A 25,274-nucleotide genomic window follows, 5' to 3' on the forward strand; every position below is an offset into this window, starting at 1 on the left:
TTATCGCAAGAGATTTACTATTATTTTTCTTTAAAACCAAACCGACCAACAGATATGTAGATATACCAAAAAGTATTAGAAACATATACATACATATATAAGATATAAATTATTTGATATTGAAAATTATTACTCCGCATCTTGACAGACTAAAGTTTATGTTTAACGAACTATTGCCATTGCCGTTCTATGGATGAAAAAATTTATGTTGAAAATAAAATAGTCGAAATAATTTTTTTCTACAAACGTATTTATTAAAAAAAAAAAATTGTATTTTCAGAGTACATATAATAATTTTTTTTTTTTTTTTTTTTTAAATACATTTTATTTGCAATCTATTTTAGTAAATAATAAGCAAATTTGATAACAAAACCATAATTTGACTTATATTTTTGATAACAATATAATAATTGTAGCATAATTTTTGTATACCAATTAAATTAATAAATTTAATATGACCTTAAAGATAATAAACGCCATTTTGTATAATTTTTCTGCAATTAACAATATTAAACTAAATATTATATTATTGGTAAAATATATTTAATTATTTTGAAAATATATTAACTTATTATTTCGTACTTAATTTTTATAATTTAATCCGACCGTCTTAATACTCGCGCTAATAAACACGTACAGCAATACAGTTGGTATGAAATAAATTTTTGAATGTTGAGATGCCCCGTTAAGTACTTATTTGAATATTTATGTATATCAAACAAGCGAGCTGGTAGCACCAGTCGTGATTTTCAATTTCTCTTATCCACGGTTTTCTTTAAGTAACTGCTTTTCTGACACTTCCGTTGAAAATTGCGCGTTTGTGGGTTGTACGATTGGGTGTTACAAAAGAAAAATTTACAAATATAATAAAATACAGCATTTTCTTGCTTAAAAATTGTTTCATAAATATAAACAATAAACTTGGTTTTCATTTAAACATCGAATTTATGAAAAGTTTGCGTGAAATAAATAAAATATAAACATTTAAAATTATCTTGAAGCGATTTTTCACTTCTCTTATTTTGCCATTTGCTTTAGTTCGACATCCTCTATGTTCATCTTGTTCCGAGCTTTCGCGTTTTTTGTTTATTTCATTTAACACTTGTGCTTTTCTACATTAGAACCGGCGATTATAGCAAAAACATGAATACCAACACCTAAAAAACTTTGGATACAAATCAACGGTTTGTAATGTTAAACAAATTAAATTCTCTATTTTATTTAATTAATTTTCCCTCTTTTTCGGCGCGATGAAGATCCATTCCGATGTCTAGTTCAGTATTTATTGAAAGTTGTACCAAAGCCTTCAAGGGCGGTATAGGATCAGAAAATGAAGTTGCGATATCAGGTTCTCCTGATTCGAATTTGGTAGTGGTATATGGAAAAAATGGAGTCAACTTTGACAAACGTGGCATAGAAAATCTGATTGGTGGGTATTAACCTGCAAAAGTTTATGACATTTCAAATAATTTTAATTTATTTTAGAGGAGAAGACTTTATCATCAATAAGTGTTATCAGATTAAGTTCTCCCACACCCAGTATGTTAGATGAAGAAGAAGAGGCCGAGAAAGCAGATGAACTTTTACGTAGACATGCTGAAGGATTATCCGACGATGAATCAAGTAGAAGTAGCAATAATGGGTCATGTGTTGAGGGTGCAGAATATTCTGAAAGTGATGAAGTTCCTACCGCCGAAGATGAAAAAAGTGATACCGATGGTGAAAATTCTGCAGATAATGGTAAATTGGAAAACCGCAAAAAGAAACAGAAAATGAGGAGGAAAAAACGCAACACTACAAAAATACAAAATATTAAAAACAAAAAACAAAAGGAACGTCCTGATATTATTGGTCTGACAGTGGAAGAGTTTTATCCGGCGGTATCTGCCAAAGAAGTAGTGAAAGAAGCTTTAAGTAAGGAATAACGATTTATTTATTTAAAAACATTTTTATAAATTAATCTTTTTAGAACTAGCAGGGGTGTCAACGTTTAAGAAAACGGCTGATTATGAATTCCAAATGTTTGTCATTAAGAACGATCACTGTTACACTCCATTTACTTCGCCTGCACAAATGAAAGCCAAACTTGCTGAAAAGTACAAAGCAGAAAAGCTTGCAGGACGTAGAATCATTCCACACACCGCTGTGACCATGAAGCAAATACAATTGAAAAAGAAAGTCATGGAAGGGTTGCACGATCATTTGGATCAATCCACACACTCCAATAAAGATCAACAAATGAAAATATTTACTAAGCCTGCGAAGTCAAATAAACAAACTGAAAGAGATGAATTTGTTGAGGGCGAAGTCGACATGCATAGTTCCACAGCGGAATCTGACTTTGATGTACTTAGTGAGGAATCTGGAGATACCGATAATGATCGTGATAGTGATTTGGACTTTAACGTTAACAACAGAAAAGGCCGCAAGAAGAAAGATCTTGTCACGAAAGCAAAAAGACTGTCTGCTGGAAAAGTATGTGTTAAGCGTATTATTGCACCGCAAGACGACGAAGATGATCAGCGTAATAAAAATCCACGACCGATTACAAATAATGTTTTTAACCGCCCAAATAAAACTGGGTTAATTACCAAACCAGGTGGTTGTGCCCCAATAGCAGTGCAGAAACTTCTTTCAGATGCTGTTGCTGCTTTACCACCTATTCCAAAGAGATCTGCTGCAGTACAAATAGATGAAAAGGAAAAAGTTGTAAATGTGTCGAGTCGCCCGCAAACCATACAGAGTACTATACGCAGAGGCCCTACAATAGAGATACAACATGGTATACAAAAAACTCCAATGACTCGTACACATTTGCAAGGATCTCCACAGTCTGTAAAGGAAATCGTCATAAATAAGGTAACATAAACGATATTTATCAAACAAAGAATACTACAACATTTTGTTTAGGTTATGGCCAGTCCAAAAGGTGGATTTACAGAATTAGGTGAATTGTTATCTCAAACAGAGACCAAATCTTCTAGAACGACACCTGTTACTCCAACTAACAGCAATAAGAGTCCTGGAATAAGGCCAAAGAATATACCGTCGTCTTCAAAAGGTTTTATGCCGTTGGGAATTGAAACTGCTGCCAAGAATAAACTGCCCATACAAATTTCAATTCAAACTCATCAAAGCTCTTCAGAACTGGCAAAAAGTAGAATTATCATGGAATCACTGCCACTTGTTCAACAGAATCATACGCCAACCAATGAATCTTCAACGCAATGTACCGAAAATGAAACAAGTTCTTCTGAATTAGCGTCTGAGCATTTTGATCTCATCGATTCTATTGTAAAAGACGAAATGCAAAAGGATTCCTTGATGGAAGTGACCTCGAAATCAAATGAAAATATACCAAAACTTGTAAAAATGTTAGAGAATGCCGAGCAATCATTGGAATCAACTGCCACAAACCTCCAAATAGACAACAATCTACGTAATTTCGGTACAACTTCAGAGGGTAATGTAGGCGATATTGACATCTCTAACGCGCCACTTTTAGAATCGTCTGATGGCGTTGAAATACCAGATGATTTACTTCAGCAAGTTGTAGATCTCATTGAAGATGATGAAACTCTGCAAGAAGCAGTTGAAAAGCAAGTATTTAGCGAAGAACATAACGATGAACTTGCATGTGCTGACTCTGCTGAAACAGATAATATCGTTCCCACAACTACGGGACCACACCAGCTAACGGCTACACAAGTATCAGCAAGTTTGCAGGTAATTATATCTTGTTTTTTTTTTGATTAGTTGATCAATAAAAAGTATTTGGATTTATACCAAAGGAACCGAATCAAGCGAGAAGCATTATTGAAATGGCCATATCAAACGTACCATCATCTTCGATTGGAACAAGTGGTACGGACGGTGACATGCCTGTTTTCGTAACCAATGTTGCAACCGCCAAGCCAATGCCGACACCAACGATTCGTAAGGAACCAATTAAAATTGTACGTGGAAATGGGCGAGTTATCACGTTACCTCCAATTGAAGCACCGACAACCCGTGCCAAGCGAAGAGCCCAAAACCAACCCGCAACTTCAGCAAATTCAAGTACAATATTTAATGAATCTTCGCTGGATAGTTCATTGCAATCGAATTCGTCGTTTACTACAGTTGAACAGATACCTTCGGGTACAGTTGAAAAGAAAACCGAGACTGCAAGCAAAAGACGAGTTTCCAAAGAGTCTGCAACTGGCGGAACAAATGCCAGCAAAGCCAAAAAAACTGTAGTTGCAACGAAGAAAAGTACTGCGGCTAAAAATGTTGCCAATAAATCTGGAGCAGAGGAAGATGCATCGGCTTCTCAAGAGGATGATGACGATCCCAACAGGTTTATACTCTGAAATATAAATTATTAACTTTATTCATTTCGAATATATTGCAGGCTTTGGTGTATATGTCGACAACCACATAATAACAGGTTTATGATTTGCTGTGATGTCTGCGAAGACTGGTTCCATGGTACGTGTGTCAGTATCACAAAAGCGATGGGAATAGAAATGGAACAGAAAGGCATTGATTGGACTTGTCCGAAATGTGTGAAGCTTCAAGAGGAAAAGGTTAATATTACCATTTTATACATATAATATATGGAATACAATTAACGCTAGAGAAAAGAATCAACATACTCCCACAATTTTTTTTGGAAATTTTTTATATCGTTACAACAAGCAAAGGGACGAAAATTTTATGCGTATAAGTTTCCTAAACAGACCCTCTAATATATATATATGCAAAGTATATAAATGATCTTCCCAAAAAGCTGCACATTTGCCGGAACCGTCGAACCACTGCAGCAATTCAAGTTCAAATTTTTGTATAGACAACTTTTTTTCTTTGACAAAATATCTTCACGGAATTTGTCACGAATTATTCTTTACACCAAAAGTTCAGATCGGACCACTATAGCCCTCATACAAACTGAACAATCAAGTTTTTGTATGGAAAACTATTATTTAATAGGATATCTTAATGAAATTCCGCGCGATTTATTGCAGAAGGCAAAGGCACGATCTACGAATTATTTCTTCAGTACGAATCACCATAGGTACCATACGAAGTGACGGATCAAAATCAAGTTTATATGGACAAACCTTTTATTTTTTAAACCGGAATCCGCACACAATTAAAAATATAAAGATTCCCTACCCGATAATCCTAAATTTACGGGTTTAATTTATTATATGGTAGAAAGTTATGATCGCATTTGCGCCATACCTGTTTAACCTCTCAGGAAATATAAAATAACTTTTTAAAATTCCTTAATAGACTCAATTTCTTAATTAAAATATAAAATAATAATGAACAAATTGTTTTCTATTTGCAGAAACAAAGAAAAATTACGGATATGCTTATTCCAAGAAAGATTATTTCGGAGGCCACAATTCAAAAACCCGAACATGAGCAAATCGGAACCAAAGCAGCATCTATCAGTAATTTAGATTCGACCGTTACAGGTGCATCTTTAGAAAGCTTTTTGGATACAACACAAACGACTTATATCAGCACGAAATCGCAGCTTGGGGATGTAACGCTAACAAAAACAACATCAAAAAAGGTAACAAAACCAAATGTAAGCGCGATGAAAAAAAAGCCAACGACTTTGAACGTAAAACCAAAGGAGGTCAATACAACTGCTTCACAAACAAAACGCCGACTTCCAGTTTCACAGCAGGCGATGAAACATCAAGCGGAATCCACGAAATCATCCTCAGTAGCACAGTCTTCAACTAGCGCCCAACAAGCATTCAAAGATCTTCAAAAGCCTATACAAGCAGAAGCAATTTCAACTGAGCCACAAACCTTTTGCATTGTCTGCAAGAAAGTTGCACGATCGAATTCCATATACTGTAGTGATGATTGCATCCGAAAACATGCTCAGAATGCCCTTAATATGTTTGCAGCTGTTTCATCAGCCAAATCCCCCGAGCCGACTGTATCTTCCAACATAAATGAAGATGCTGCTCTGAAAAAGAAGAAGGCGAAAGGTCTATTTGAGGATATCCTCTCCATGGCAGACAGGAAGCCGAAAATCGAAAGGGTAATTCATAGACATTTTTATACACTTAGCGTACTTAATGCTATTTATATTCATTATTATTTTTTTTTTTTTAATAAAAATTACAGGTGCATGTGATTGAACGAAAAAGTGGTCGTGTCCTAACTGGAAGCAATGCGCCTACAACTCATAATCTGAAGAAATGGCTTCAAGACAACCAAACATTTGAGGTAGTGCAGCCGGGAAGCATTCAAGCACAAGAAATTGAAGTAAGTTTAACAACTGCTTACGTGCGAAAGATTCTAAAAACCGATTCGTCTTTAATTTCAGAAAAAACAGAGGCATCGTCAAACGCAATCACTATCTCCAATAGTTATTACCAACGTAGGCAAACATATCACATATCCACCTGCAAGTACACATACACATAATATTCAAATAAGTCAGTCGCCACATGGTACCAATACAGTCGTGGTTAAATCATCTGCGCCGCAAAGAGACGCAGAGTTAAATGTACATGTGCAAAAGCCGGTAAAGCAATTGATTGAGCAAGTCGTAAAAGCCGCACCAAATAGTCCCAGACCTGGTACGCCCAAACAATTACAAAAATATCCTCAACAGGTTTCTCTTAAACCCGATAAAGCGACACGTGGCGATGCAAAAGAAGAAGCAAAAGATCGAAAGGAAAAACCAAAACAGCGGCCGTTAACTGAAACCGTCACTAAGAGGCAGTCCGATAATGCTCCATCTGGGAGCACTAATTCTGAGCCTATTCGTTTAAATGTGCGTCGTACTCTAAAAGAACAGTTGCTGCTCCGAATGAATGAAACGGGAGCCGAAAATGAGAACTGTAGCGGCACGTTGCCAAAATTAAGTATAGAGGAGATAGAGAAATTTGTCCATGAAACTGAGGCTGAAATGTACGATTACTTCAGTCGAGACACCGGTTCACGTTACAGAGCAAAATATCGATCATTAATGTTCAACATTAAGGATAGAAAGAATCGAACACTTTTCGCTAAGATTTGTGCCAATAAAATTCAGCCCAAGCAATTAGTCCGAATGTCACCTGAAGAATTAGCTAGCCAGGAATTGGCGCAATGGCGCGAGAACGAAGCAAAGCATCAGTTAGAAATGATAAAGAAATCAGAACTTGACTTGCTTTCTTGCGCTAAAAATTACGTTTTGAAAACCCATAAGGGGGAGGAAGTAATTGAGGGAAAACTGGAGGATTGTGTTAATTTAGACGCTAGCATACCTGTTGAAGATGTAGTGTCTGTATTAAACAGCTCAATTGTGAGCAGTAGCAGTCCATCAGATTTTGTTAAGGCAGATCTGGACCCAAACTCGTTTATTGAGCATCAACAGAGCAATGAGACCCAAGGAACCAAAAGTGGTAGCCACTTCGATGAAGAAAAGCAAAAAAGTCACTCCAAAGAAAAGGATAGAGAGCGAGAGCGCGAAGGTGAAAGGGATCGAAATCGAGATCATGGTCGTGATCGTGAGCACACTCACGCTCGTGCGCGGTCACATGATAGTGACCACAGTCGAGAAAAGCTACGAAAAAATAAAGATCGTCACAGGGATAAGTCCAGATCGCGGAAACGTAGTCGAAGTCATTCTCGCAGTCGCAGCCACAGCAGAGAGAAGCGACACAAAAGTTATCACAAAGATGAAAAACGAGAGAGGGAAGATCGTGAACGAGAAAAAGACAAAAACAAAGAAAAAGAAAAAGAGCGGGAACGAGATCGTGATGTTCGCCAACAAAGAGATGAGTGCGATAATAATTCACCTTTAACGGTGAACTCGAATAAAAGCAATACTATAAGTAGCAGTAAAGACAAGAGTAGCTCCAAGAAGGCAAACACTCCGAAGTCGGTAGAAGTCTATAGTTTAATTGATCAAATACTAGAATCAACAAAAACTGTGGAAGAGGCTGCAAACCTTATAAGCGAAAAAGAAAAATTTAAGGAGAAAGAAAGAGAGAAGGAGAAACCCAAAAGAGAGGCAATCAGACAAACCGCCACGCCTCCCTTGCCTACGTCATCGGCAATTAAGTTTGCAACTGAACACAAACCGTCAACGTCAAACGCGCACACAAACGACGATCAAGAGCCAAGTAGCACCGTGACTATAGCAACACCACCACAAGATCCCTACACTCGTTATACTGATGGCGATTCTCCAACATTAAGTGGAAATGTATCCTCCACCGCACTTTGGAGCGGCAACATTAATATGGTCGACGTCGCCTCTTTCCAGATTGTGCTGCAGCCAGTTATAGGAAACTCTCTAAATTTAGGCACTTTGCTACCCGATGAATTAGATGTCGTTGGGCGTATAGGACCTGAGACTGTATGGGAATATATTTCAAAAATTAAAAGAAGCCCCAACAAGGAAATCGTCATTATTCGACTAATTCCGGGTTCTGAGATGGAAACAGCAGCTTATATTGTGCTATTTCAATATCTTGAAAATAGAAATCGTTTGGGCGTGATAAATAGCGTGTCGCCTCAAATAAAAGATTTTTATATATATCCATTAGGAGCAGGAAAGCCAATGCCTCCAGTATTATTGCCAGCAGAAAAAGTGGATTTTTATGAAGATCCTCACAGGCCCGATATCCTAGTGGGTGTAGTAGTGAGAATTATTGGAAAACGGCACTCGGCACTACCAAATATCGCTGCATCGTCATCAACATCAAAAGTAATTATTATAACTTCAATAATTTTCATTACATTTTAAGCAATCTATTCAGTGAAACCGCTCAATAGAATTGATATTATATCGCGCTTGCAAAAAAATATACATATGTTAACGAAAATGTTTCATTACTTATAGTCACATCGCCGTGGAGTCGACCCGGACACGTTTACCCCGCCTGGCAGTCCGAAGAGAAAACGTCGAATGCATGCGTCAACGCCGAAAGTTGATGAAATCGACGTGGATGCTATAATAAAAGCACCAATCATTACCAAATCACATAAAAGTATAAAAATTTAATATTAAAAAATATTTTTTTATAACAAAAATGTATTTTTTTTACACAGCTTCTCTACCGCCATCCAATATCACAGATGATGATGATGAGCCGTACTCACCTGGTGGAAGTTCCGATGATGATGCACTCATAGCATCTAAAATGCCTCCAAGATCCGATGAGGACGACTTGAAACGTAAAATGGACGAACTGAATCGGCAAATCGCAGCACAAGAAAAGGAAATCGCGGGTTTACTCAATGTGGATTCATCGGTAAATAGAGTTTAGTTATAAAAAGTGTCTGTACATGTCTAATGTGTTTTTATTTTTAGTGTTTTGCTTCCACTTCGGCTACTAAGACTTCGGCAGTTTTAGCAAATATATCGATACCTTCAAATCTCTCTCAAATACTTGCCAGCATAAAGAGCAAACCAGATAACAATCAAACACATTTCTCAACAACGTCGCATTCAACGTTAATTCAAAGTGTAAGAAAGAGCCATAGTAGTATGCTTGATGAGGACGAATACAATCCTGAGTTAGTTACATTTGACACAAGCGGTAAGGCCTAAATTTTACTTATCTATGTAAACCTATTAAACAGAATATATATTTTCAGCCAAGTTAACTGAAAAACCTTCAAGTCGTTTAGCTCAGTTAAGCGAAGCGGAACTTTTGAGTATGGTTCCTGATGGCATGATAGATACTCCACCGACAAAAAAGTCTCATTCATCTGGCACCGACACAAAATCATCGCATTATGAGGAGCCTCCGCCACCAGGTGTTTAAATTTACGCCGCATAAAAATGTACATTTTCTGTCGTAATTAATGCGAATTCGCTTGTAATTGTTTGTTATGAATTTTTAAACTATTTGCACTAGTTTATACAACAATCTTACCGGACTGGTGAGTTTTGTGAAGTTAAGAAATTTGTACTATTTCTCAAAATTTCTCATTATTAAGCACACAAAAATCGGAAACAACTATTTTGCTAGGCAAAAGTAATACAAATTCGATGCGAAGAAAGTAGGAGAAATTTGACCTTAGGTCTTTAGTTTTCCGTACAGGGTTGTAGTATGTTTACTTTCTCAGATTGTAGTTCGCGTGAGGATTATATTTAATGGAATAGTTTACTATCTATTTAGTAACAAAAAGTCGAAAGTTAGGCATTTCACAGGTCGGTGTACAGTGGGGAACATATATTTTTATATAATATGTTCTTACATTTGCTCTAATTCTAATATTCATTTATATTGTATTATAGAAAAGCCTGCTTGTAAAATAAAAATAAATGCAGAAGCTAAAAATATAACTTTGTTGTTTGTTTGATTAGCTATAAAAATGAATTCAACCATTTTTCATCTCGATTTTATTGTGGATAATATTAACGTTTGATATTTTTACCTTGTTTATATGAGTAATTACGATATGCAAGACTTTAACTATTTCCTAACATGCATTATACTCGGAATTTTGTGCAACGACTAAATTTAAACACACGGATCATGTTTTACATTAAAATGGGCACATGTTACTTTAGGTCCACTACGTATTCTGGGAACTGGTATTCGAAAAAGGTTACCCTTTGGCATGCAAACACATATCTTATATTGAATACTCCCAGTACGCAGTCCGAATTCAGAGCTGACGATTGGTATTTTATCCATATCCAAATAGATCCCGTCACCAGCCTCCAAAATGATTAATCCTTCGGTTGAATTAACGGTCATATCGTAGGAGAGTGACTGTATAAGCACATTGGCAGCATCTAATGAGATCCCCTCAGATCCTTTAAACGAAACGCCAACATCTGCATCCATATTTAATGAACTACCGATGGGACTTGCTATGCGACTAGCGCTTACCGTTTTTGCTAATAAGCTTTCGGCACCAGCTGGAATATTGTAGTGTGGACGATGGGATGTGAAGATAGTATCGCCGCTGGTTGAATCCCTCACTTCGAAATTGTTAACCGCTTGAAACTGTATGCCTGATTTATCCAAAGTCAAGCGATTATAAGCCTGACCATTCTTATGGAGTCGCACATAGACACCATCATCACTGGTAATTGTAAGAGGATCATCAATAAACCCTTCAATGCGACCGTTTTGTTTACTGTATACACGATCCAAATCGGTGTATCCGTAAAACTTAATCAAATCGTGTTCGGGTATTATCTCCAGACCATGAATACCTCGACCTAGATGCATCACACCGAATATTGTGAGCATGAGTATGAGATTGCCTATAGTAAGTACCAGCAGTATAAAGAAGATTGTCCAAAAGGCAAAAGTTTTACGGCCTTTTTTGATAGTACCACTATTATCAACATTATAGGAGCAATGAAACTTCTTTTCTATGCAGCTATCAACATCGGGCTGTATGTGTAGATCCGCTTCCAAAGGAAGAGTGGTTGACATACCATTCTCCGACGGTGCATCATCAGTGTATGAAGGCGAAGGTCCACGCACAAAAGTATTTCCATAATTATGCATTGCAAAATTGGCGTTTTGCGATGAAGATATGTTTCTAATATGCTTTTAATATATACAACAGCGTCTATGAAAAGCAAGTGCCACAATTTTTACTTTAAATGTGTAAATGTAAGTGTACGAGTATGACTACATAATTTTTTGTATTTACATACAAATATACAAAATCATATACATATATACATACATATCAACATATCAAGGAATACATTTTTTAGCGCTCATGCGCAGGAAACAACACATTATTCACTCGCTCGTACCTATGTATATGTATATTCTAAATATTTTTAAATTTTTAAGCAAATTGGAATATCAACAAAGTGAGTAATAAAATGTCAGTTCCAAACATTTGGAATATCGATGCTTATACAATGCCTTTGCTTCGCTACCCAACGAGAGTTGGATAAATAATTTTAAAACTCACACGAAAAGTATTTGCATTTTCTATAATTATATTTTACAACCAGGATATCTAGCATGTGTCACTTTATATACATAATTCCTGGAAAATATAATGACCGAATGAGATAAGATATTTAATTTATCGGAAAAGATGTACAAAGTAATAACACCTTATTTCTATAAATTCTGTTCTAAAATTAGGTAATTACCAAACTGTCGGTTGTTGGTTTTGTTGCAGTGGCAGAATTCTTCACATAATTTGGGATAACGCTACCGAATTAACAGTCTTTAGACGGATTAAAAATACGGGTTGATGCACATAGACCTGACCTGGGGAACGGCTGTATCCCATATAACGGTTACATTTCATGTAACGGTATTCTTCAAACTAAAGACTCATATTAAGTGGTTAGATTGATACTCTACACAAACATTGTAAAATATTTAATATATACGAACCCTAATAAAATTCTATAGAAAACGTGAAAATTTTCCAAAATAGGGCTCAGCCTGCCCTCAAACTAAATACGAGGTGTGTTCAAAAAGTATCGCGAATTTTGTGTTTTTTCAAAAATTATTTAGTTATTCATGAATATCTATTTTGTCCCCTTCAAAGTAATCCCCATGAGATATTACACACTTGTGCCAACGGTTTTTCCAATCTTTGAAGCACTTCAAAAAATCATTTTTTTTTATCTTCTTCAGCTCCTCCTTCGATGCCGTCTTTATCTCGTCAAGAGAAGCGTAACGTCGTCCTTTCATGGGCCTCTTCAGTTTAGGGAACAAGAAAAAGTCACAGGGGGCCAGATCTGGGGAATACGGTGGCTGCAGCATTATTAGTGTGTTGTTTTTGGCCAAAAAGTCGCTCACAAGCAGCGATGTGTGAGCAGGTTATCGTTATCGTGGTGCAAAAGCCAATTTTTGTTCTTTCACAAATCCGGGCGTTTCTGGCGGATTGCTTCGCGCAAATTGCGCATAACTTGCAGGTAATATTCTTTATTGACCGTTCTTCCCTGTGGCAAGAACTCATGATGCACCACGCCCCTGCAATCGAAGAAAACTGTCAGTTCCGATTCGCGATACTTTTTGAACACATCTCGTATTGTAAGATTTGGAACGGTAAATTTAAACATGCATCTTACTTTGGCTTAAAGTCCAACTTCCGGTCAAATATCCTGATACAATAATGTGGCAATGTTTCGCTTAACTGATGTACATATGTACGTAGGGTTCTTTGTAAAACATGGATTAATTCGACCCATAATTTTTTACCCTCCATATACTAAAAGAACATATTTTTGACTAGCTCTTGAATTTATATAGGAAATTATAGATAATAAATAAAATATCTTCATGAGTTCCAAATTTATCATCCAATTTATATGTTTGAGTATTGATGTTTGTTCCCTTATGTTAGTTTTTCTGTTGTTCAATTATGGGTGTCATACCAAACAGCTGATCGAAGCAACTGTTTCCAATTAGTGGTGCCAACCATATCAATTAAATATTGGTTTAAAAGCTGTTTGCTGCTCATTTTATATCCTTTTTTTGGCATTTTCGAAATGAAAGTGAGCGAAGTGTTTCTGTGAGTGGTACAAGCCGAAAATGCAGCGTTCGGTAGAGCAAAGGAACAGGACTAAATTCTGTGTGAAACTCGGTAAATCTGCTACAGAGACGCTCCAAATGATCAAGCAGGCTTGCCCAGATGTTGCTTTTGCAAGAAGTGGTGTGTTTCGGTGGCACCCGGCTTTTTTGGAGGACCGGGAATAGGTCGCTGATGAATGAGCAAATCCAAAGAGAAAACGGTGCTCATTGTCTTTTTTGACATCAAAGTGGTGGATCCATCATGTATTTGGACCTCCTGGACAAACCGTAACGCTAAGTATTACGTGGAAGTCCTCAGGAGAACAGCTACATAACCAAGGCCTACATCCCAACGCTTCCGTTTCCTTGCCTGAAAAGGCCGATTAAAGGCAAGCATTTTGAGACGACAGAGGGAATCCAAGCAGCAAGCACCTCGGCTCTCAAAGCTATTCCGGAGAATGCCTTCCGTAACGCCTTCAATGCTTGCTAATTGCGCTACATCGAAGCAGAAGGAGCCTATTTTGAGAGTTTTTAAAGATTTGTAATGATTGTTTCAATACATTTTTTAAACCGATTCAGTTTATTACTTTTCGGACAAACCCTGTATTTTCAACTTCTGGTTTGAAAATTCGATTTATTATCGCTTTTATTATAGACAACGCTTCAGTTGTCAGTTTTAATTATCCTGAAGGAAATAGAATAGGCGACAAGAACATATGTACATATATTATTAAATGACTTCCATTAAACTGAAAATTATAAGCTTTTGAACGGTAAATTTAAACATGCATATTCCTAACTTTGGTTTAAATTCAACTTCCGCAAAAATATCCTGATACAATAATGTGGCAATGAATTTGTATTTGAATTAATATTAACACAGGATTATACAAAAACAGTTTTAAGACTAGTTTAGAATAATAAGCATCACCCTGTTTTTCTTGAACGAGCATTCCATACAACGTTGCCATAATCCAGTTTTTCCTACCAACTTGGAAAAATGTTTATATGTTGTATAAAAACTCTAAAAAATAGCTAAATAAATATTATGACAATTAGTTTATTTTATGCCTAACAACATGCACGCTTGCAAAAAAAATATAACTTGAACTAATTTTTTAATAATTTCGTTCAACATTTATATGAAAGGAATTCAGTGGTAACCATACTGACTGCTTTTAACGAAAGTGTTGAATTTAACGAATCATGTTGAGGTTCGCTTTTTCAACGAAGAAAAAGAAGAAAACAAATTATGAATTGAATGGCGTTACTGAAAGTGGAAGCAATAATTCATTGTCAAAAATATAACCAATTTAACATAGTTTACATAAATTTGCGTAAAAAGTGACGTATAAACGCGGTACCTAATCGCGTTATTAGCCAAAACGGCTAATGTAAGGAAACGCGAAAGAAATTGAAAGTGCCAGCTAGATAGCGGCGATTTAATAAGTGTGCCTACGTATGTGCACTTTTTTATTTGGGAAAGCGAGGATTTTTGGTCGTCGACGACAACGGCCATCACATTAAACGTGAATAATTAAATTAATTAATTTGTTCTCTGGTTAGATTAAATTGTGTCCTGATAAAAAGTAATAGTGAAAATACTCTTGTAATATTTTGGCGCAAGATTTTAGTCTTCAACTTGGAGTGAATTGTTATATTCACCTGGCCACCGTACAACCTATCCATATATTTAAACTATGAGATTTTGAATACTGAGTGTAAAGTGAAATATTTGTGTTTAAAGAAAGTGCATTTTATGAACGTGTGCATGGTGCATTTTGCAGAACGCTTGTGAAAAAAGTAGTGAAAAGTAGAAAATAGTCGCAGTAGCCGCTATGGTCGCAGCAGCATGCAAGCAGGCAGGCAGAAAAATGTGAGCCATGCAAAGAGGCTGCGTTGTGAAAGAAAAGAAACGAACAAGAAGCAGCATTTAGCAGTTGAAGAAAAAAAGACAGAACCAAAGGTAGAAGGCGTACAAGAGTAAAAAGGTTAAAGAAGTGTGGAAGGAAGATAGGTGAATAAGAAAAAGAAGAAGACTTTAGAAGGAGAAGTAGCCATAGCAGTTGCAGCATAGTAATTATTGTTTTGAGACATTACGAGTGATATTTTGGTGCAGCATTAACTTTTATGTTGTTTTAATAATTTAATGTGCTTAAATCTGTGTAGTGTAAAAAAGTTAACAGGTTTGTTATTAAACTATAGGCAGCCCTTGGCTGCAGGCTGCCCAACAAGACACCAGCCGTGTTGCAGTGGACGTACCTAAAAGTGGATCAACTACTATTGTAATCTTAATTTGATTACTATGTCTCCATCTATTAAGAAATGATAACAACGGTAAGACAATTGTACATGAGATCTCAACCTCTCTATTTGTTTATATACAAATCTAAGGTTTTGGGTATACATTTAAAAAGTGTATGTGGAACAATGCTATGATTCTGTAAGAAAATATTTCTTATAATAATAATCAAACAATTAAATAATTATTTAATCTTTAAAAATATATTTAAAATTCTAATATTGTTCTAATCAAAATTTATAATTAACTTACAGATTTGGTATTCCGGAGATCTTGCCTATTTCCCCACAAAATCCGAGTTGATATCGCAGACCACGAAAAAAATCAGCGGAATTTGTATTAACGACAGCATGCTATGTCCTTTTTTCTAAAGGACATTTATAAGGAACACAAAATCGTCAGATGATTGTACATCCGAATGTGCCATTCAAATTAATAATTAAAATTACTATTAAATAACTAAGAGAGTGAGAGAAGTTGAACAAAATTTCAAAGATATCTCCCTTAATTAAACCGCGTATACTCGTATAATAAAGGCGCGGAACGTTTTTTTTATTGCTGAAGTGTGTCAAAAAGCCGTCAACATTAGGAAGAAAAATACTACGAATATGACCCATCATCTCGGTATGGCTCCATATCGTTTGACGGGTCCAGCGGGTGGGTTATGCCCTCCCGATTTTAAACCGCCACCTCCAACGGATATCATTTCTGCTCCGAGTAATCCGAAAAAGCGACGGAAAACATCTAATGCTAATTCGGTAGCGGCAGCAGCTGCAGCGGCAGCAGCGGCTTCGGCAGCTGCTAATTCAATGCAATCACAAGCTCCTCCCACTCCTGCAGATTTATTACCTCCTCCACCAATGGGAGGTTTTGGAGATACTATCGTCGCATCCAACCCATTTGATGACACACCTCCCAGTATGTCCAGCAGTAGTATGTCGAGCATGAGTCATATGGTTGGGCCGGGTCATTTTGGTCCTGGCGGTATGGGTGGCCCTCATATGGGAATGGGCGGCCCACATGGTCCACCACCCCACATGCATCCGCATATGCACCCTCATCATCCCGGTGGGCCTCCGCACCCACATCATATGGGGGGTCCGCCCATGCGAGGAATGAGTCCAATGGGAATGGGTAGTCCTATGGGCGGACCTGGTCATCCAATGGGTCCTGGAGTTGGCCTTCCACCGCATATGAATCATGGACGAGCAGGTGGACCAATGGGTAGTCCTATGGGTGGAATGGGCGGCATGAGTCCTATGGGAGGTATGGGAGGACCCAGCATATCTCCCCATCACATGGGAATGGGAGGACTGTCACCTATGGGTGGACCAGGACCAGGACCGGGACCTGGGCCTAATGGACCGCGTGCAATGGGATCACCAATGGGAAATCCGCCTGTAGGTAGTATAGGAGGGCCGCCTGGTATGTCTCATGGGCCCGGTCAAGGGTCACCAATGAACTCATTGCCAATGGGATCACCCATGAGTAGCGCGTTAGGTAGCCCACTTGGTCCACATCCACCTCATCATCAACAACAGTCTCAGTCTCAACCTCCGCCGCATATGAACAATGGCCAGATGGGCCCACCAACAATGCATAGTCCCCTAGGAAATGGTCCAGCGAATCATAGTCATTTAGTAGGAGGGCAAGGACCCGGGCCTGGTGGTCCTTTATCATCGCAACAGCTAGGAACAAATATGATGGGCACCATGAGTGGGCAATGTAGTAATATTGGTCCGGGAGGAAATTCTCCTGCTGGTACAGGACCTGCACATACGCAGAATAATAGCAATAATAGCAACAATAATAATGCAAGTAATAGCAACAGCAATCAGAATCATCATCTCTCTCCTGCGGGGCGTATGGGAGGTGCGACGTCTCTGAGTAACGGACCTATGCCACCATCATCCTCGTCGGCAACGACGGCAACGTCATCAGCATCGTCCATTTCTGTACCAACATCTTCTCCTGCGCCAGGAGGTGTAAATCCGGGAATGTCTCCGCTTCATTCATTAAGTGGGAATATCAGCGGAGGACCTGGACGAAGTCCTAGTATGATGAATAATGCAGGTTCAGGCGCTGCCCCAGGACCAAGTCCGTTACAATCTCCTTCGTTGGGTAGTGGAGGAAGTGGAAATATCGGTGCTAGTCCAATGGGATGTGGTGTAGGCGGCAACACAACTGGTCTCAACATAGGTCCTGGCAGTGGCAATAGCAGCAATAACAACAGCAACAATCCCAACAACGGTCCGATGAGTTCGAGCGGAAGTGGACAGATGAGCGGTCCAATGCAGCAACAGCTGAATGCAAATGTTCCTATGCAGCAGCAGCAGCAGCAACAACAACAACAGTCCATGGCGCTTGGCGGGAACGCGGGTGTTGGACCTGCTGGTCAAATGCAAATGAACAATTCCGGAGGTCCAGGAAGTATGGGTTTAATGGTAGGTCAAGGACCTGGGAGCCAAGGAAGTAGCTCTAGCCAGGGGCCATCCGGAATGTGCGGTGGTATAGGCGGGGGTGGTGTACCCAATCAAATGCTTCCCCCACAACAACCACATCTCGGACCAACCCAACAACAATTAATGAATCATGCACACCACCATCCGGGAGGACCAATGCCACCTCACATGATGGGCGCTGGACCCAACTCGCATATGCACGGACCTGGAGGTTTGATGCCACCACACATGGGTGGTCCTGGAGGACCTAATCATCCCCATCCACCTCATCATATGATGGGCGCTCATGGCGGCAGTTCGCACATAGGTCATATGGGCGGTGTGCCAGGACCAGGTGGCGGTAGTGGTCCTGGTGGTATGAATGGACCACCACATCCCCACGGACATCATCCGCATGCACATCCTCATGGACCTCCGCATACGATGGGCGGACCCAATCCAAATATGTTCGGCCCTGGTGGTCCAATGGGTCCAATGAGCGGGCCTGGTGGTCCGATGGGCCCTGGGGGCCCAATGGGTGGACCTATGGGAGGTCACATGGGCCCCATGAGTGGTCCAGGTGGACCAATGGGCAACCTTGGTAGCGGTATGGGCGGCCCAAAACCCATGCCAATGGGCACTGGCAAAATGTATCCACCCGGACAACCGATGGTGTTTAATCCTCAAAATCCGAATGCGCCACCAATTTATCCTTGTGGTATGTGCCACAAAGAGGTCAACGACAACGATGAGGCAGTATTTTGTGAATCAGGATGTAATTTCTTCTTTCATAGGTGAGTAACACAACAAATTATTGTATTTAAATAGTGGAAGAATAATATTTAGTAAAATAACTAATATCTATTGGCAGGACGTGTGTGGGTCTCACGGAGGCGGCTTTTCAAATGTTAAAAGATGAGGTGTACGCGGAATGGTGCTGTGACAAGTGTTTGTCTTCCAAGCCAATACCTATGGTAAAATTTAAATGTTGAAATAACACATGGACAGCGCATTAGCGCTTTGGCTTAGAACTTAATTGACAGCAGAAACAGTGGGTATATCTAGCTGGCGTGGTGAAAGCACACTCATCTTTACGCAGACCGCCAGCTATAAATGGTTGTTATTGGTGCCGGTTAACATTGAAAGCAGGAGCAACAACGACACAAGACACACAACACCAATGTAGAATAATAGTTAAAATAAGTTCGGGAAATGACAGCGAATGTGAAAACTGTTGGCAGCACCCTGACGCACAATGAACGGCCCAAACATACAAACACATATATTCACGCTCACCTACAATCACATAAACACATACTACTTTGTATAAATTAAATTGAAATGCAAACAACTAAATAGAATTAAGATACTACCATTAAATAACATAGGAAGTAAAACATAAAAATGAAATTTAGAAATAGAAATTATGAATGAGTGGATCAAATAAGCATATACAGTTTAATGAAAGTAGCACACGTGCAGACGCGCATTAAAGTCGATCGAACCAAACGTTATTTAGAGGGAATACAGTGCAAATAGGTGCAAACTAAGTTTAATCTTAAAATAAGCGCTAAAATTCCACATACAAATCCCATCCCCAGCGGCCTTTTGGGGAAAAAGTTATACCATCGAAAAGCGCAATTGCGCTAATTTGCATTTGTCGTACACGAATTGCTTTATTTACACGCTCAATGTGGTCTCACTTATAAATGTACTACAACGACTCGGTCCGAAAAAATACCATACTTCAATCAATTTTCAAATTGTTAATGATTTAAAGTTTTCTATTTAATTTCGACATATATTCTTATTTAAACTTCTACTGTTTTAAAAATCTTAAAAGAAAGGTCGGAAGCTTGTGAAAACATTGAAAATTTTACATTTCAACTCTTCGTATCTACTCGTAATACTGTTTTTGTGTGTTGGAAATTTTCTACTCATTGAGTAAATTATTGCTTTAAATTCATGTATAGTAAACCTTTTAATACACACAAAGTTGCAAAATGAGGTGAAATTGCTCAATTAGGAACTTAATCAATTGTTTCATTCAAATGATATTTATTTTAGAAGCATATAAAAATTTAATTTTTTAGGGGTTTATGAAACTTATGTGTATTTTTTTTTCAAATCTGAGTTTACTGCAGCGTTAAAACAGAACCGAAGTGTACTTTGTTTGGATACATTACGCCCAAACCTCAAACCTTTAAGAAACTCTCCTCTGCTTATTGCTGTCTGTTGCGACGTATAGTTATTAACATATATGCAATGTTATTGCCTGCGCCATCTGTTTACTATATTTTACAAGTTATTTTATTATTATTATTTTTTTTACTTTCGTTCGCTTTAGTTTTATGTTGTGTGTAAGTGCTCCATTTTTACTAAAAACATTTTTTATGAAAGGTAATTCTGCATGTGTATATTGTCAAAGATAATAATAAAAAAGAACAAAGAAGTAAACGTTGAATGATGAAAAATATAAAAATTATACGAAAGCTGTAATTGCCGATATGTAAAATTTACTAATTAAACAATTTAACATAGTCATAAGTATAAAATTAAGTAATTGATCATTATTTGATTATAAGACGAATTAAATATTATGCAATGAACAATTATACGAAAATTAAAAATAAACGAAAACAAAAGTAGGTAAACTAACAATAATATACGCAAACAATGAATAATAATGAAATAAGTACTAAATTATATTAACTGGGAAAGCCAATAATAATGTGTAATAAGCAGTTGTAGCAAATACAAATTAAAAGTAAAACAACAATTAAATGGACATCTTTTTAAATGTTATCGCAAATAATAATGAAAATATTGCAAACACAAAAAAGAAAAAATATTACACAAAAATCTTAATATAGAAGTATTAAACTATAAGTTATTTATAATTAAATAAAATTAAAAAAAAATAAAATTCAATAAAAATAAAAAAATATAAAATCTTTAAGACTTTTCTATTCAAATAAAAACATGCATTACTGAAAAGGTTAAATGATGATCAGCGAAAGCTGAACTTGAGAAATAAAATCGCGATTATTTAACTGCTAAACAAATTTTCAGGATTATTTTACTACGTCGTTATTACTTCTCCTGAACTATTTGAAAAATGTTTTATTGTGCTTTGTTTGACTTGGTTTAAAATATATACAAAATCAGTCCTACTTTTCCACTAGTTCCCATTTGCCAAATATGAGCATCTTAACTACTTCTACTTGACATTAATATGTACATATATAACCGGTCAGTATGTGAGATATAATAGCAAAATCAAGTATTTATGGTAATACACTATTTAAATTTAACGCCATATAACAAAAAACATATTTTTCAGACAAATCTAACAATTCTTACAATTATGGTACTTTTCAGTTTGACCGACTTTGCTCTTCTCGATTTTTTGGTTCAACATCATTCCACTTCACAAGTCTTTCAAATTTTTATATTCTTGCAACATGTTGTTCTTCTTCTTCTTAATTGGCGTAGACATCGCTTACGCGATTATAGCCGAGTGAACAACCGCGCGCCAGCCGTTTCTTTTTTTCGCAACATGGCGCTAATTGGATATTCCAAGCGAAGTCAGGTCCTTCTCCACTTGGTCCTTCCAACGGAGTGGAGGTCTTCCTCTTCCTCTGCTTCCCGCGGCGGGTACTGCGTCGAATACTTTCCAGCGTAGCCGCTGTCTTTTAATTCGCTGAACTATGTCATTGTCGTCGTATATCTCGTACAGCTCATCGTTCCATCGAATGCGATATTCGCCGTGGACAACGCGCAAAGGACCATAAATCTTTCGCAGAACTTTTCTCTCGAAAACTCGCAACGTCGACTCATCCGTTGTTGACTTCGTCCAAGCCTCTGCACCATATAGCAGGCCGGGAATTATGAGTGACTTATAGAGTTTGGTTTTTGTTTGTCGAGAGAGGACTTTGCTTCTCAATTGCCTATTTAGTCCGAAGTAGCACCTGTTGGCAAGAGTTATCCTGCGTTGGATTTGTTTACGCTGGTTCCAAGATAGACGAAATTATCTACAACTTCAAGATAAGACTGTCAACAGTGACGTGAGTGCCAAGTCGCGAGTGCGACGACTGTTTGTTTGATGACAGGAGATATTTCGTCTTGCCCTCGTTCACTGCCAGACCCATTTCTTTTGCTTCCTTGTCCAGTCTGGAGAAAGCAGAACTAACGGCGCGGGTGTTGAGGCCGATGATATCAATATCATCGGCATACGCCAGCAGTTGTACACTCTTATCGAAGATGGTACCTTCTCTGTTGAGTTCTGCAGCTCGAACTATTTTCTCCAGAAGCAGGTTGAAAAAGTCGCACGATAGGGAATCGCCTTGTCTGAAACCTCGTTTGGTATCGAACGGCTCGGAGAGGTCCTTCCCGATTCTGACGGAGCTTTTCGTGTTGCTCAACGTCAGCTTACACAGCCGTATTAGTTCATCGCGGCATAAGGGCATCTCCTTTTCGTGCTGTCGAAAGCAGCTTTGAAATCGACGAAGAGGTGGTGTGTGTCGATTCTCCTTTCACGGGTCTTTTCCAAGATTTGGCGCATGGTGAATATCTGGTCGGTTGTTGATTTGCCAGGTCTAAAGCCACACTGATAAGGTCCAATCAGTTTGTTGACGGTGGGCTTTAATCTTCACACAATACGCTCGATAGAACCTTATATGCGATGTTGAGGAGGCTAATCCCACGGTAGTTGGCGCAGATTGTGGGGTTGAATTTTCGAGCATTACCCCTGTCGGCCAGCTTATCAAGCTCTTCGTACTCACGCATTTCGGCCTCTTTCTTCTTCTCGCATCCCCCTTCAACTCTCGGTATCTATCCCATCCCGCACGTGTTGTGGTCGATCGTAACGTTGCGAGGTTGGCAGCCTGTTTTCTCTCCGCTGCGACACAGCACTCCTCGTCGTACCAGCTGTTCTTTTGCACTTTCCGAAAACCAATGGTTTCGGTTGTAGCTGTACGTAAGGAGTTTGAAATGCCGTCCCACAGTTTCCTTATACCGAGTTGTTGACGAGCGCTCTCAGAGAGCAGGAATGCAAGCCGAGTAGAGAATCGTTCGGCTGTCTGTTGTGATTGCAGCTTCTCGACGTCGAACCTTCCTTGTGTTTGTTGGCGTGCGTTTTTTTGCTGCATAGAGGCGGGTACGAATCTTAGCTGCAACAAGATAGTGGTCCGAGTCGATGTTAGGACCTCGGAGCGCACGCACATCTAAAACACTGGAGACGTGTCTTCCGTCCATCACAACATGATCGATCTGGTTGGTAGTTTTTCAATCCGGAGACAGCCAGGTAGCTTGATGAATCTTTTTATGCTGGAATCTAGTCCTACAGATAACCATATTTCGGGCCCCGGCGAAGTCGATCAGCCTTAACCCATTTGGGGATGCTTCCTCGTGGACGCTGAATTTAGCGACCGTAGTGCCAAAGATACCTTCTTTGCCCACCCTGGCGTTGAAGTCGCCAAGCACGATTTTTACATCGTGGTGGCGGCATCTCACATAAGGCATCTTTGGTCACATCGTCCTTCTCTTCCGTCGGGGCGTGGGCGCAAATCAGCGATATGTTGAAGAACATCGCTTTGATGCGGATTGTGGCTAGACGTTCATTCACCGCAGTGAATGATAGTACTCGGCGACGGAGTCTCTCTCCCACCACGAATCCCACATCAAACTTGCGCTCCTTTATACGGCCACTGTAGTAAATGTCACAAGGACGTACTCGTCTCTGTCCTTGTCCCGTCCATCGCATTTCTTGGTCGGCAGTGATGTCAGCCTTTGTTTTCACGAGGACATCAACCAGCTGGGCAGTGGCACCTTCCCAATTAAGGGACCGGACATTCCAGGGCCATGCCCTCAATTCGTAGTCCTTATTTCGTATGCTATGGTCGTCATTAAAAGGGGGGTCTCTCATCCGAGGCTGTTTACGCTTTTTCATTGGGGGTGGTGTTTTACGTGACGGGTCCCAAACCCAGCGCACAACCCTATGCAGGGATGTTTCGCCTTCTCACTTTAGCTCGCCTTCAAACGGATGTTCTTAGGCTACCCAGAGGATACTTGGTCAAAGACCGGAAGTCGTGAGCTGCTTGAGTCACATGTAAAAGAATCGTTTCTGGCCACTCCCAAGTGAATGGCAATCAGAGAACTTTCCTCACTTGCGTGAACTTCTACACATGACTCCATCCTCCTACATGTTGTTACAGTGTATAATAATTTTGTAACGGCTGTTTGTATCACCAAAAACTAATCGAGAACGATATAGGGTTATGTACATACATATATTTAAATGATCAGAATGATGAGACGAGTGGAAGTCCGGGTGACTGCCCCTCCGTCCGTTCGTTTGTGCAAGTAGTAATTTGAGTAAAAATTAAGATATGAAGAAACTCTGTACACATGTTTCTTGACACCATGAAAAGGCTGGTGATATCAAATTGTAGTCCATTCATGATTTTGTCGAACAAAGAATGTTGAATTCTTTCGCAACAATTTTATAACCTGAACAGTGTATGTATTGTTACGAATTTACTCTTGCTAGTTTACTTTGTTAGGTTCGTATCTCTGGATTGACAAATAAAATCAACACTGTTTAATTTAATTCAGCAACTCTTTATTTCACAACTCGTCTACACTATAGCAGTTTACTCTTAGCACTGATTGATTACGTTGGCGCTGCCACGGCTTATATAGTCACGCACTTCTCGCTGATGCCGACGTGTCCTTCTAGAATATCGCGTCTGGAAATTACCAGAACATACGGCTATAGCCACGCACTTCTCGCTGATGCCGACGTGTCCTTCTAGAATATCGCGTCTGGAAATTACCAGAACATACGGCTATACGGCGCCAGACGCAAGCAGACAGTCGCGGCGCCAGACTCAGCAATTGTTTAACTAGACGAGCAGACAGTGTGGCGCCAGATGTCTACAACAAGACAAATGCTATTCCATATACCTACAGCTATTGTTCATAATCAGGGATGCATATAGTAATACAAATACAACTTAATACTACTTTTGTAACAGTATATTAAATTTGCTACCAGGGCCGGCC

General features: G+C 38.7%; 3 protein-coding genes across 5 annotated transcripts; 2 read left to right on the forward strand and 1 right to left on the reverse strand.

The window, feature by feature from the left end:
- Positions 1-789: 789 nt before the first annotated feature.
- Positions 790-10,300, forward strand: LOC105223209 (uncharacterized). The gene is made up of 14 exons (XM_011200856.4): positions 790-1,184; positions 1,257-1,429; positions 1,486-1,914; positions 1,970-2,859; positions 2,911-3,726; positions 3,792-4,339; positions 4,394-4,568; positions 5,336-6,049; positions 6,136-6,276; positions 6,338-8,713; positions 8,849-8,996; positions 9,058-9,260; positions 9,320-9,548; positions 9,607-10,300. The coding sequence occupies exons 2-14, from the start codon at positions 1,267-1,269 to the stop codon at positions 9,774-9,776; spliced, it is 7,002 nt and encodes a 2,333-aa protein (XP_011199158.2). The 5' UTR covers positions 790-1,184; positions 1,257-1,266; the 3' UTR covers positions 9,777-10,300.
- A 40-nt stretch (positions 10,301-10,340) lies between these two features.
- LOC105223211 (uncharacterized) lies at positions 10,341-13,304 on the reverse strand. 3 transcript variants are annotated; one of them, XM_049446931.1, is made up of 3 exons: positions 13,025-13,303; positions 12,092-12,926; positions 10,341-11,982 (listed from the first exon to the last, which is right to left on the reverse strand). In XM_049446931.1, the coding sequence occupies exon 3, from the start codon at positions 11,481-11,483 to the stop codon at positions 10,479-10,481; it is 1,005 nt and encodes a 334-aa protein (XP_049302888.1). In that variant the 5' UTR covers positions 11,484-11,982; positions 12,092-12,926; positions 13,025-13,303; the 3' UTR covers positions 10,341-10,478. The 3 variants fall into 3 exon arrangements, with proteins under 3 accessions (XP_049302888.1, XP_049302889.1, XP_049302887.1); XM_049446932.1 differs by lacking the exon at positions 12,092-12,926 and having other exon boundaries at positions 10,341-11,547; positions 13,025-13,304; XM_049446930.1 differs by having other exon boundaries at positions 10,341-12,942.
- Positions 13,305-14,702: 1,398 nt separating this feature from the next.
- Positions 14,703-21,159, forward strand: LOC105223212 (protein pygopus). The gene is made up of 3 exons (XM_011200858.4): positions 14,703-15,803; positions 16,023-19,003; positions 19,081-21,159. Exons 2-3 carry the CDS (start codon positions 16,377-16,379, stop codon positions 19,199-19,201), a joined length of 2,748 nt encoding a protein of 915 aa, XP_011199160.2. The 5' UTR covers positions 14,703-15,803; positions 16,023-16,376; the 3' UTR covers positions 19,202-21,159.
- Positions 21,160-25,274: the final 4,115 nt, after the last annotated feature.

Source organism: Bactrocera dorsalis, chromosome 2 (genome assembly GCF_023373825.1).
Source record: "Bactrocera dorsalis isolate Fly_Bdor chromosome 2, ASM2337382v1, whole genome shotgun sequence".
NCBI classification, from domain to species: Eukaryota; Metazoa; Arthropoda; class Insecta; order Diptera; family Tephritidae; genus Bactrocera; species Bactrocera dorsalis.